Below are 13451 nucleotides of genomic sequence, written 5' to 3' on the forward strand. Positions count from 1 at the left end.
TGTACATATTTTGTTAGATTTATACGTAAATATTTTGTTTCCTTTCTTCTTCTTTCTTGGTGCTAATGTAAATGGTACTGGGTTTTTAATGTTATTATTATTTTTTCTTCTTTTCGTTTCTCGGTTTTTAATTCTAATTGATTACTGATCTGTAAGAAAGCTATTAGCCAGCCACTGCAGCCTTAATTTGATGCTGCACTTCCCCTCCCTAACATCCTTGGTTCAAGGCAGCACCGAAGGAGTCCAACCCCCATAACCAAGAGCATCACTTCCCCCGCAAGAAGCCCCAGGCTCCCACACACCTGCGGGGGAGCAGTCGGGCACTCTCAGTCTAAAGCAATCTCTCTTGTGCCAGGTTCATGCTGAAATGTGCAGAAACAGGTGAACACCCACCCAGTAATGAGAGAGGGAAGTTTAGGGGTCCCCGCCTAACATGCTCAGATACTCAGTTGTGTCCAATTCTTTACGACCCCATGAACTGTAGCCCACCAGACTCCTCTGTCCATGGGATTTTCCAGGCAAGGATACTGGAGCAGGTTGCCATTTCCTTCTTCCAAACACATTTTTAGCACAGTATCAACTGAGCATCTGGATATTTGAATTTTTCTCTTTGCAGCTGCTAGTGTTGATATGGTAGAAACAGAGGCAAAGCCTCAAAGTTACATTACTTCCAAATGCTTTTAACAGCATTTAATTAAAAATAAAGTTTCATTCAACAGCACCCTCTCCACCTTCTTTTATGTATCCTATTTTTCATAGCTGTAAGAAATGGGGGTGGGGCACCAAAATAGAATTTTTCTACTGCTCTTCAAATCAGTAGAAAGCTTGATGACACAGAATTTTGTCTTCAAACAAACTGTTCAGTTCAGTTCACCTCAGTTGCTCAGTTGTGTCCGATTCTTTGCGACCCCATGAATCCCAGCACGCCAGGCCTCCCTGTCCATCACCAACTCCCGAAGTTTACCTAAACTCATGTCCATCAAGTCGGTGATGCCATCCAGCCATCTCATCCTACTGTTAACTTGCCTCAATACACAGGCAAATACTTTGCCACAGACTGAAAATTTGCTCTATTTAAATCAAACTTACTCCTATTAATACTAGCTGTGAAACACTAGAACATATTATTGTACCAGTAAAGTACTATCTGTTCGAATCTTTTAAAAATGAGACAAGACACTAATATATCCATAGCTGCATTTGCAGGTGTGCTAACTCACTTCAGGCGTGTCTGACTCTTTGAGACCCTATGGACTGTAGCCCGCCAGGCTCCTCTGTCCATAGGATTCTCCAGGCAAGAATACTGAAGTGGGTTGCTGTGCCCTCCTCCAGGGGATCTTCCCGACCCAGGTACTGAACCTGTGTCTTCTGTCTCCTGCATTGGCAGCCATGTTCTTTACCACTATATATATGTGTGTGTGTGTGTGTGTGTGTGTGTGATATACATATATATATATAGCATATATATTGTGCGCTATATATATATATGCAGAATCGCCTTTAAGAATTTAAATGGCAAAATCAAGTCAATTGACTTGAAGATAGAAATATGGACCCAGTGAATTTCTGAGAGCCCTTCATATGCCAGGATTCCATACTTTTACTTGTTTGAACTGGTAGCAGCAGTATTTCCTGGCATCAGGTATTCTCATGATACTTTTCAGCTCCCCTCTGGGCACACCTCTGCTCTGCATCCAGCCCCACCCATACAAACACATACAGACACACGCACAAATGGTTGCAGATAGTTTGGGATTTGCAGTGCAAACAGCATCACATGACTTTCTTTTCCCTTTTTTTCTCTCCTTTCACACTGTGTGAGTCATTCAACATTCTGTACAACTAGACAAATGAAAAGATTCCTTTGTTTTGACATAATTAGCAGCTCTTTTCATTTGCATTATGTGCAGGGCTACAACAACAAACACGGTGCCTTTCAGCAGCATCTTAGTCGGGAAGTTGCTCCTGCCGTGATGTGTGGGTGGGGAGGGCAGGGTGATGCGATCCAGATGCATGGGCTGCCCTTCGCCAGGAATGCAGATGTGTTTCATCCACGCGTGCCCGGATGCTGACCCCTCTGGCATTATTAATGTGTCCCAGCTGCCAGGCTTCCTCCTCTGCGTGTACGCGCCTCAGTGTCACATATTTCGTGTGCTTACTTATGAGCCACGACATTCCTACATTTCACATGTGGCAGTTACTATTAAAAATGAGCAGGTCTAACTCTTCTGGAAATTGATAAAGAATCTTTTAAATTGCTTTGAAATGTGGCCATCATTTCAAAATGACTTCTCATGCAGTTATTGAATTCATAATGCAAACTTCTGACCTTTCCCCTTGCATGTTGAGAAAACATGGCTCTGAGTATTCCACTTTAAAGATAGTCAAGAAGTTAATATTTGCATACATAATACATCATAATGATTTTTTACTTTCCTTTTATTTCTCATCTCCAAGGCCTATTTTTAAAAAGTAGCATGTCTATAAATTGAACATTGTTATTTATTGTTAATTAAATCCAGGCATCAAGTAAGAGAAATTTGGCATCTTCTAGAAATGGGTCAGACTTATAGCTCTACAGGGAAAGAATTAGCTTTATAAAAATATAATCCAGTCATTGCTTCAAACTATAGTTAGAGCATAGTACCACTGATTAGAGGAAATAGATTAATTTTATAAATTTTGACTTATAATCTAAAGTATAAAATATAGAAGCATGATAGTTTCTCTAAATTAAAATGAACTGAATCTTATTCATTTTTTTAAATTCATCATTTTACAGGGTAAATGTAAAGGTGAATCATAACTTAAAGCAAAAAGATGAAAAATGCAAATGACAGATGATCAGATTTTGAAAGATGGGGTTCATGTCCATTTCCTTCTTTAATGCCAGAATAATGAACTTAAAAAAGCCAAAAGCTATAATTTACCATAGATAACAATCTTGGTGATCAGTTATAAGAAATGAATGACCTAAATACTGAGGAGATTTTTTTGAGGGATTGCACACTGTCATTATCAATAGTAGAGTCAGAGACTTCCCTGGCAATCCAGTGGCTAAGAGTTCCCTTTCCAATGCAGGGGGCGTGGGTTCAATCCTTGGTTGGAAGCTAAGATCCCACAGGCTTCAGTAAAAAAAAAACAAAATATAAAACAGAAGCAATATTGTAACAAATACAAGAAAGACTTTTAAAATGGTCCACATAAAAATCTTAAAAGTTGTTGCTGCTGAGTGCTAAAAGAAACATATCTTAAGTCCTGGTTACCTAGCATGTGGTTTCTGGCCCTCATGAAAACTATTCTGCTTCCTTCAGTAAAACTTGTTTTACCTGTTTGGATACATATATACATATTTATCTCAGTTTCACAAATAAAGGTGCAAACTCATCCATTAGCTTTGACCATACCTACAAAATAGGATGGAAAATGAAAGCAATGATCTGATTAATTCAGGCAGAAGTAATGAATATTTACTCTTCCCTGAAAGTACTGCCTGAAATTTATAAACAAAAAAAGTATGTTGTAAGATATCTTTTTCTGAACTCTCCAAACAGTTACTTCAGATTTTCTCCAAGTATAAAAAAAGCAAGATAAAGTGAAGTCACTCAGTCGTGTCCAACTTTTTGGGACCCCATGGATTGTAGCCTACCAGGCTCCTCCATCCATAGGATTTTCCAGACAAGAGTTCTGGAGTGGGTTGCCACTTCCTTCTCCAGGGGGTCTTCCCAACCCAGGGATCAAACCCGGGTCTTCTGCATTACAGGCAGATTCTTTACAATCTGAGCCACCAGGAAAGCCCTTCACTGTGTATATTTTTGTTCAAATGCATATGCTATGTCATGCTGTGCTTACTCACTCAGTTGCGTCTGACCCTGCAACCCCATGGACTGTAGCCTACTGAGCTCCCGCTGTCCATGGGGATTCTCCGTGCAAGAATACTGGAGTGGGTTGCCATTCCTTCCTCTCAAATTCACATATATAATAACAATTGTAGTGTTCTTTGAAAGAAGATTTCAGTTCAGTTCAGTCGCTCAGTCATGTCTGACTCTTTGCAACTCCATGGACTGCAGCACACCAGGCTTCCCTGTCCATCACTAACTCCCAGAGCTTGCTCAAACTCATCGAGTTTGTGATGCCATCCAACCATCTCATCCTCTGTTGTCCCCTTCTCCTCCTACCTTCAATCTTTCCCAGCATCAGGGTGAGTCTTCACATCAAGTGGCCAAAGTATTGGAGTTTCGGCTTCAGCATCAATGCTTCCAATGAATATTCCTAAAGGACTGATTTCCTTTAGGATTGACTGGTTGGATCTCCTTGCAGTCCAAGGGACTCTCAAGAGTTTTCTCCAACATCACAGTTCAAAAGCATCAATTCTTCAGCACTAACCAGTCCATCCTAAAGGAGATCAGTCCTGGGTGTTCATTGGAAGGACTGATGCTGAAGCTGAAACTCCAATACTTTGGCCACCTGATGCGAAGAGCTGACTCACTGGAAAAGACCCTGATGCTGGGAAAGATTGAGGGCAGGAGGAGAAGGGGATGACAGAGGATGACATGGTTGGATGGCATCACTGACTCAATGGACATGGGTTTGGGTGAACTCCGGGAGTTGGTGATGGACAGGGAGGCCTGGCATGCTGCAGTTCATGGCATCACAAAGGATCAGACACGACTGAGCGACTGAGCAGAACTGAAGCTTTCTTTATGGTCCAACTCTCACATCCATACATGACTACTGGAAAAAACATAGCTTTAACTAGACAGACTTTTGTTGGCAAAGTAATGTCTCTGCTTTTTAAAACGCTGTCATAGCTTGTCTTCCAAGGAGCAAGTGTCTTTTAATTTCATGGCTGCAGTCACCATCTGCAGTGAGTTTGGAACCCAAGAAAATAAAGTCTGTCACTGTCTCCATTGTTTCCCCATCTATTTGCCATGAAGTGATGGGACTGGATGCCATGATCTTAGTTTTCTGAATGTTGAGTTTTAAGCCAACTTTTTCACTCTCCTCTTACACTGTCATCAAGAGGCTCTTTAGTTCCTCTTCACTTTCTGCCATAGGGGTGGTGTCGTCTGCATATCTGAGGTCATTGGTATTTCTCCCAGGAATCTTGATTCCAGCTGTGCTTCATCCAGCCCAGCGTTTCTCATGACGTACTCTGTGTATAAGTTAAATAAGCAGGGTGACAATATACATTCCTGTTGTACTCCTTTCCCAATTTGGAACCGGTCTGTTGTTCCGTGTCTGGTTGTAACTGTTGCTTCTTGACCTGCATACACATTTCTCAGGAGGCAGGTAAGGCAGTCTGGTATTCCCATCTCTTGAAGAATTTTCCACATTTTGTCGTGATCCACACAGTCAAAGGCTTTGGCATAGTCAATAAAGCAGAAGTAGATGTTTTTCTGAAATTCTCTTGGTTTTTCTATTGCCAACAGATGTTGGCAATTTGATCTCTGCTTCCTCTGCCTTTTCTAAATCCAGCTTGAACATCTGGAAGTTTTTGGTTCATGTACTGTTGAAGCCTAGCTTGGAGAATTTTGAGAATTAGCTTGCTAGCATGTGAGGTGAGTGCAATTGTGCGGTAGTTTGAGCATTCTTCGGTATTGCTTTTCTTTGAGATTGGAATGAAAACTGACATTTTCCAGTCCTGTGGCCACTACTGAGTTGTCCAAATTTGCTGGCATATTGAGTGCAGCACTTTAACAGCATCATCTTTTAGGATTTGAAATAGTTCAGCTGGAATTCCATCACCTCCACTAGCTTTGTTTGTAGTGATGCTTTCTAAGGCCCACCAGACTTTGCACTCCAGGATGTCTGGCTCTAGGTGGGTGATCACACCATCATGGGTATCTGGGTCATGAAGATCTGTGTATTCTTGCCACCTCTTCTTAATTAATATCTTCTGCTTCTGTTAGGTCCATACCATTTCTGTCCTTTATTGAGCCCATCTTTGCATGAAATGTTCCCTTGGTATCTCTAATTTTCTTGAAGAGATCTCTAGTCTTTCCCATCCTATGGTTTTCCTCTATTTCTTTGCATTGATTACTTAGGAAAGGTTTCTTATCTCTTCTTGCTATTCTTTGGAACTCTGAATTCAGATGGATATATCTTTCCTTTTCTCCTTTGCCTTTTGCTTCTCTTATTTTCTCAGCTATTGGTAAGGCCTCCTCAGCCAGAGGCTGAGCAGGTCAGTCTCTGTGGGGTCTCTGGGTCCTGGCGTGCACAAGGTTTTGTTTGGGCCCTCTGAGCATGTCTGGCAGGCTGGAGTTTTTATTATAAATGCGATTTTGCCAATCCTACCATCCTGCTGGGGTTTCTCCTTTGCCCTTGGATGTGGTGTATCTTTTTTTGGTGGGATCCAAAAAAAGAATCCAAAATTTTCCTGTCAATGGTTGTTTAGCAGCAAGTTGCAGTTTTCGAGTTCTCACAGGAGAAGATGAGCACATGTCCTTCTACTCCACCATCTTGTATGTAATTTGAAAGAAAATTTAGAGCAACTCTAAGAAGACTTCAGATCCAGCCCATTCAAGAAGAATTAAAAAGAATAAAAGGCCTGGAAAATGTCTTCTTATTTGACATGGAAAGAAGAAAGGCTGCATTTCATTTACATCTTGAAGTTCTATCAATAATTCTGATTATTGACCTTGAGACTATTGTAACAAAATTCTTATTAAAGGACCCAAAAGTATACTCATAAACTTTTTTCTAAGCCGCCTATTTTTAATCACAAAGATGAAGAAATTAAGCAAACAACATTAGTCTTTTTATACTCAGATGACAGACACGTGACACGCATGCTCTGACAAGTCTTGCCACATCCCTGGCAGACATAATTAATTGACCATTATTATAATTAATTGATCTTCACTGCTCAGACAGGACTCAGGCTCAGAATCTTCCTGAACAGAGTATTACCAATTTAACTCCACACGTGAGACAATCATCTTTGCCGTCCACCTCATATATTAGTGCTGAGCAAATACAGGCAGTTAGTGGAATGTTCTAAAACATAAAAGACCAAGGGTTATTGCTACTGTTCCAGTGAAAATGAAAGTCGCTCAGTCGCGTCTGACTCTTTGCCATCCCATGGACTTCATCCATGGAATTCTCCAGGCCAGAATACTGAAGTGGGTAGCCTTTCCCTTCTCCAACCAATCTGCTTTTTACCAGGAGGTGAGTAGCTGGCATTAGGCCTGATCTGTAGAGTAAAAATATCACTGTGGTAACTGTATCACGTCATTGACCCACAGCCCATCAGTTCAGTCTGTCCTGCTTCCTGCCATGCAGAACTGAGGCCAGCCAACTTAAGGGACCTTCTGAAGGCTACTGGGACTCAGGTCAGCGGCACAGGCCACAAAGGGGTGACACATAGAAGGGACAGGAAGGAGTTTGATTCCCATCTGGAACAGCCTGGAAAGGGCACCAGTAACTGAAGAGAAAAGACGAGAAGCAAATGGTGGTCTACAGATCCAGTGATCAGGGACAAGATCACCCCGCAGTCAGGATGCAAGGGTTTTCCCCACACAGTGCGCTGGGACGGAAGGCAGGCGGGTCCCTGACGCGACATGCCCTGACACCACCTCCTCCTTTGCCATCGCTGTGCATGTGCATATGTGCCGTGAGAGTAACTGTAGCCCCTGCTCCCTGCAGCCCAGGATGTTTCCAGAGCCCTTACAGCTGTGATGCCATTTGTGTCCCACCCTGGTGGCTCAGAAAGTAGAGAATCTTCCTGCAGTGCAGGAGCCCCAGGTTCGATCCCTGGGTCAGGAAGATCCCCTGGAGAAGGGAATGGCAGCCCACTTGGGTATTTTTGCTTGGAAAACCCCATGGACACAGGAGCCTGCTGGACTACAGTCCATGGAGTCACAGAGTCAGACACAACGAAGCAACTAACACTTTCACTTTGAATCAGCACAGGAAGGCAGGCATTGTGGTCCCCAACTTTACGACTAAAGTGCATTGTCCAACAGCACAGAGCTGTTTCAGCCTAAAGTTCCTTCCATCTGAAATATCTGCAGGAGGTGACGGAAGATGGATATTTTGGATTATTTCCCATCTGAATGTTCAAATAACTGTGCCCTTCAGAGCTCTGCATGTGGGGTGGTGAACCAGGTGCCATGTCCCAGACAGGGTGGTGAAGGTGGCTCCCCCAACCCCTAACCCAGAGTCAATAGTAGACATGCTGTCTGGCCCTCAGTCATTGAAGGAGACTTTCTGTTCATCTTTCTGACAGCTGGTGACCCTGTTGCAGATGTGGGTTGTCCCTTTGTATTTCACGATAAAACTTTACTGGTGGCGATTTCTGTCTATGTGGGGGATGTTCTCAGTTATTACCAGCTACATCCTCTTCAGAGCTACCCGAAAACCCCTCTCAGGGAGAACACCACGGTATGTATTTCATTCATTCCTTCCTCAGCACACCCTTCATTTCAACCATTAGAAAGTATATTTAATTTCCTTTTTCCGATGCTGGGAGGGATTGGGGGCAGGAGGAAAAGGGGATGACAGAGGATGAGGTGGCTGGATGGCATCACGGACTTGATGCACGTGAGTTTGAGTAAACTCCGGGAGATGGTGATGGACAGGGAGGCCTGGCGTGCTGCGATTCATGGGGTCGCAAAGAGTCGGACACGAGTGAGCAACTGATCTGATCTGATCTGATGGGGAGTAGGGTATTATATCTCTTTGACCCTTTGTTGCAAAACTGTTTGGAGACTTGCTCTACTGTTGTGTGTTCACATTCATATTTAATGGGGATTCAGACATGCCTGTAAATTTTATTGTTTTAGACAATAGCTAGTAAAAGCCAGGAGGAAGAGAAGTGAAACCGTTGTTTAAATTTTCTAGAGCACTATTTGCATGTTGATTTTTAGTTCAGCGTTTTATAGGGTTCTATGCTAAGTCAGGTCACAGACATTTTATCATAAAGTAAGAGTTAGAAGTTTGTACTTCCAACAGCTATGTATGTATTTCACATCTGATAAATCATAAGCAACAGACAAGCTATTACTCACATAACAAATGAGGCTTTAATATTCCAGCACTCACTTTAGTTACCACTGCCAACCTCTGGAAATGTATATAATTCCATCGGATCATTCACTAATCTTTCCAAAGGGTTTATAGTCTCATAATGTGTCCACAAGTTCTTGCTCTCTGTGTTCTGTAGACAAGATCTGAATCCAATTCAGATAAAACTGCTGAGATAAAGAGAAAATGTGTAGTGTTCAATGGCAATAAGACAATGTCAGATTTTGATCTGTGTTGGAGAATAAGTCAGAAGTATCCATGAAATATTTTTATGATTATTTAGCCATTCGCATGCTTATTTGTAATCCTCTAGAGAAGTGGGAAAGGCAGATATCAACTTTTACTTCTGCTTTGGAGAAGGAAAATATATTCAGTGAGAGAAACCAGATAAATAAATGTAATGATGAAAGCTGACGTTCAAGTAAATGAATTTCAGGTTTATGCGTATTTTAGTTTAATCCCACTTAGGGAACAGCTTTAGGGTGATATTAAGAAACCTTCTAAGCTGGCCAGTTGAGGGCTTTACACAGCCTTTGTCGGGCCTGGCTTACCCATCAGCAAATGAGCATACCGTACCCTTTCTCCTTCTTACAAAACGCTATATACTTTATAAATTGTTTAAGACTTGTGAAAGAGATCTATGTTTTGGATGAATTGAAATGTACTTGTTTTCATCTCCTGAATGCAATTCACATTTTGTTTCAGTGAGAAAGCGTCATTTTTCTACTGTTTAATGAATTCCCTGAGCTAAACACTGAGCTATTTCTCTGCCCGTGAAGAGGAACTCCTATGCCTAAAACACCTACAACACCTCCTGACGCTTCATTGCTCCTATATCTCAGATGACCAGAGCCCCCTGCCCTCCGCTGCTCCTCCTCCAGCTTCTTCCTGCCCCTCAGCTCCTAGCCTTGGCACAGTCTGAGAGCCAAGATGCTCCACTAACATTTTAAGAGACAATGGGAGTATCATATTAAGGCTCCATTCCTTCCAGAAAAGTAGTCTGGATAAAAGAGCTCCAGGTCCTGAGAAATAGTATGCCCTAAGGGTCTTTATGGATGCTTGCTTACTCATCACATTATAGGTGAGTCTCACTGTGTCCCATTTGGAAGTGGAGGACTTCATGACAAGTGAGGAAAGCTGGTCAGAGCAGATTTGCATGGTGCAGAGGGCAAACCCAAGAGGCATCTCTAGTACCAATGCAGTTTAAAAACTGGTTATTCCTCTCCAGAGTACACCAAGGCCCTGCTGTGGGAGAGAGAACAGAGAAAGGGAAGTGGGTTTCCTCTCTAATACAGTCAGGTTTCTGTCAAGCAATATTCAGGCTCAAACACAGGCCACAGGTTAGCCACAAAGAGCTGGGACCGATCACATCAATTCCAGCCCAAAGCCAAGCTTCCCTTTGTGGAGGCTGCTCTGACACGAACACAGTGTCTAATCTGGCATATCTATTTCAGTGTAATTTGAATAGCAAGGGAGTTCTGGGCTCTACAAACTCATACTGCCAATAAACAGGAAGATTTGAGTGGGGACAGGGAAGGGTAGGTTTGGAAAACATAACACATCTATTACAATGATATGACATATTGAACATTTAACATGTCAGTTCTTTTAAATATGACTACATTTTTTCACATAATCTTTAGGACAGATTTAGGAGCTGGTGTTACCTGTCCCCCTCCCCCACTTCATAAATGAAGAAATTGTAGGAAGAAAAGCTAAGCAGGGGGCCACAGTCCCGCAGGCAGTAAGTCAGGGAGCCCAGAATCAAGCCACAGACTACTGGAGTGCAAAGCCCCTGCCCCAAGAGCATGTTGCGGCTTAATTATGGTAACCGGCTGCTTTGCATAGAGAAACCCTGCAGTTCAAACAGTTAGTAAGCAGACACAGCTCTAATGCTGGCACAGCCTTGAGCAGGGACCCTTGAGGTAGAGAATATGTGTGGAGTTGAAGGAAGCCCACTCTGGCGCTAACTGGTGCTGTGAGGGTGGAGGGAAGATCCTCTTAGAGCAGCCACTTTTCCCACGTCACCATTTGTGGCAGCATTAACTTCTGCCTTTATCTCGTGCACTGAACAGTGATCCACAGTGCTCAGCACCAAGTCATAGGACCAGCAGCCCAAGGAGTCGCTGTGGCAGGAAGACCCCCCAAGTCCTCTCTGGCCCCTGTTACAGGTGACACAACCTCACAGTCCTTGGAGACACCTTCTGCAGCCCCTGGGAGTTTCCTGCTCCAGGTAATTCCCTGATGGGACAGGATTACACCTATAGGAAAATGCTGTCTAGATAATGGTGGTACGTCAATTGCTTGAAGCAGAGAAAGCATTTCACCATAGAAATAATGTAAATGACAAGTCATTTCTCAGACAAGGTCACAAATCCTCATTTAAATCATGTTTCATAAGATCCCTTTTAACTGGGACTCGGTGAAGCACAGCATTTTTTTAAAGAACACTGGTTCCAGGCACACCCTGGGAAATCCCCAGCCCACGCCCACTCCAGTGCAAACCAGCTTGCCAAGCTGCCCGGAAACATAGTTCACAAAGCAACGCTGGTGCCAAAGCCACGCCTCCTAATTCATAGAAACAAACACAGAAAGTCAAATAGGAGGAGACAAAGTAATTTTTTTTTTCAAAAGAACAGAACAAGATAAAACTCCAGGAAAAAAAAATAATGAAGCAGAGATAAGCAATTTGTCTGATAAAGAGTTCAGTGATGGTCATACAAATGCTCAGAAATCTCAGAAGAATGGATTAACAGAGGGAGAACTTCAACAAATAAGTTAGCAAATATAAAAGAACCAATCAGAGCTGAAGGATATAATAACTGAAACAAAAAAAATACACTAGAGGGAATCAATAGCAGATTAGATGATACAGAAGAATGGATCAGTGACTGTGTTAGGGGAAGCACACTGATTGAAACCACCCACCCTGGCCAGGTACCATAGTAACCATTTGCATGAGTTGTTTTATGACAGGAGATCCTGGTAAGGAATACGGAACTAATAAGCCACCACCAACACGCGGCAGAGCAGTTCTCCTGGGTTCCCTTACCCTCCTGCTCTCCCCCTGGGTGCCCTTTCCCAGTAAAATCTCTTGCTTTGTCAGCACATGTGTCTCCTCAGACAATTCATTTCCAAGTGTTAGACAAGAGCCCAGTTTCGGGCCCTGGAAGGGGTCCGCCTTCCTGCAGCAACTGGAAGACAGTAAAAGTCAATGAATCAGAACAACAACAAAAAGAACTTTTTTCAATGAGGATACATTAAGGGACCTCTGGGACAACCTCAAGTATACTAACATTCACATGATGGGAGTCTGAAAAGGAAAAGAAAAAAAGAAAATGACGGAAAACTTCTTTGAAGAAAAACTCCCTAAGCCGGGGAAGGAAACATATATAGGTCCAGGAAGCACAGAGAATCCAAAGCATGATGAACCCAAAGTGATCCATGTCAACACAAACCATGATTAAAATGGCAAAAGTTAAAGATAATGAGCAAATTTGGAAGACAGCAAGGAAAAATGAGTGACATACCAGGGAGCCCCCCTAAAGCTATAAATTGATTTTTCAGCAGAAACTTTACAAGCCAAAAGAGAGTGTCGGGATATATTTAAAGTGCTACAAGGATTTTTTTTTTTAGTTGCAAACAAGAATACTCTTCCCAACAAGGTAATTTCTCCTTCAGAATCAAAGGAGAAGTAAAGAGGTTCCCAGATAAGCTAAAACTAAGAGTTCATCACCATTAAACCAGCTTCACAAGAAATGTTGAAGGGTTTTCTTTAAGTGGAGAACAACTAGCCATAACTAGAAATAAGAAAATATATCAAGGAAAACACTCACTGGTAAAGGTAAATCCACTGGTGAAGGCAGTGGGTCAATCACTAGTATGAATATGAAAGGACAAAGTCTGTAAAATAAATTATAACTACAATAAATAGTTAAGGGATACACAAAGCAAAAAGGTATAAAATATGATGTCAAACCCATAAAACATGGGCTGGAGAGGAGTAGAAATGTACTACTTTTAGAATGCATTCAAATAAGTGAGCATCAGTTCAAAACAAATCCATATATATATATATATATATACATTTATACACAGGTCCATATATATGACGGAGAAGGCAATGGCACCCCACTCCAGTACTCTTGCCTGGAAAATCCCATGGATGGAGGAGCCTGGTGGGCTGCAGTCCATGGGGTTGCGAAGAGTCGGACACGACTGAGCGTCTTCACTTTCACTTTTCACTTTCATGCATTGGAGAAGGAAATGGCAGCCCACTCCAGTGTTCTTGCCTGGAGAATCCCAGAGTCAGGGGAGCCTGGTGGGCTGCCATCAGTGGGGTCGCACAGAGTTGGACACGACTGAAGCAACTTAGCAGCAACATATATATGAAGCTCATGAACCACAAACCAAAAACCCACAAT

The 13451-nt window shown here is 42.4% G+C and overlaps 1 protein-coding gene across 6 annotated transcripts in view; it reads left to right on the forward strand.

Annotated features, from left to right (window-relative positions):
• Positions 1-13451, forward strand: part of RNF175 (ring finger protein 175) — a 66179-nt gene that overhangs the window by 30090 nt on the left and 22638 nt on the right. For all 6 annotated transcript variants that reach the window (XM_070768968.1, XM_070768967.1, XM_070768964.1 and 3 more), the window contains one exon: positions 8231-8385. In XM_070768968.1, the coding sequence (XP_070625069.1) occupies positions 8231-8385 (155 nt within the window). The remainder of the gene's footprint in view (positions 1-8230; positions 8386-13451) is intronic.

Source organism: Bos indicus, chromosome 17 (assembly GCF_029378745.1).
Source record: "Bos indicus isolate NIAB-ARS_2022 breed Sahiwal x Tharparkar chromosome 17, NIAB-ARS_B.indTharparkar_mat_pri_1.0, whole genome shotgun sequence".
Classification (NCBI taxonomy): Eukaryota; Metazoa; Chordata; class Mammalia; order Artiodactyla; family Bovidae; genus Bos; species Bos indicus.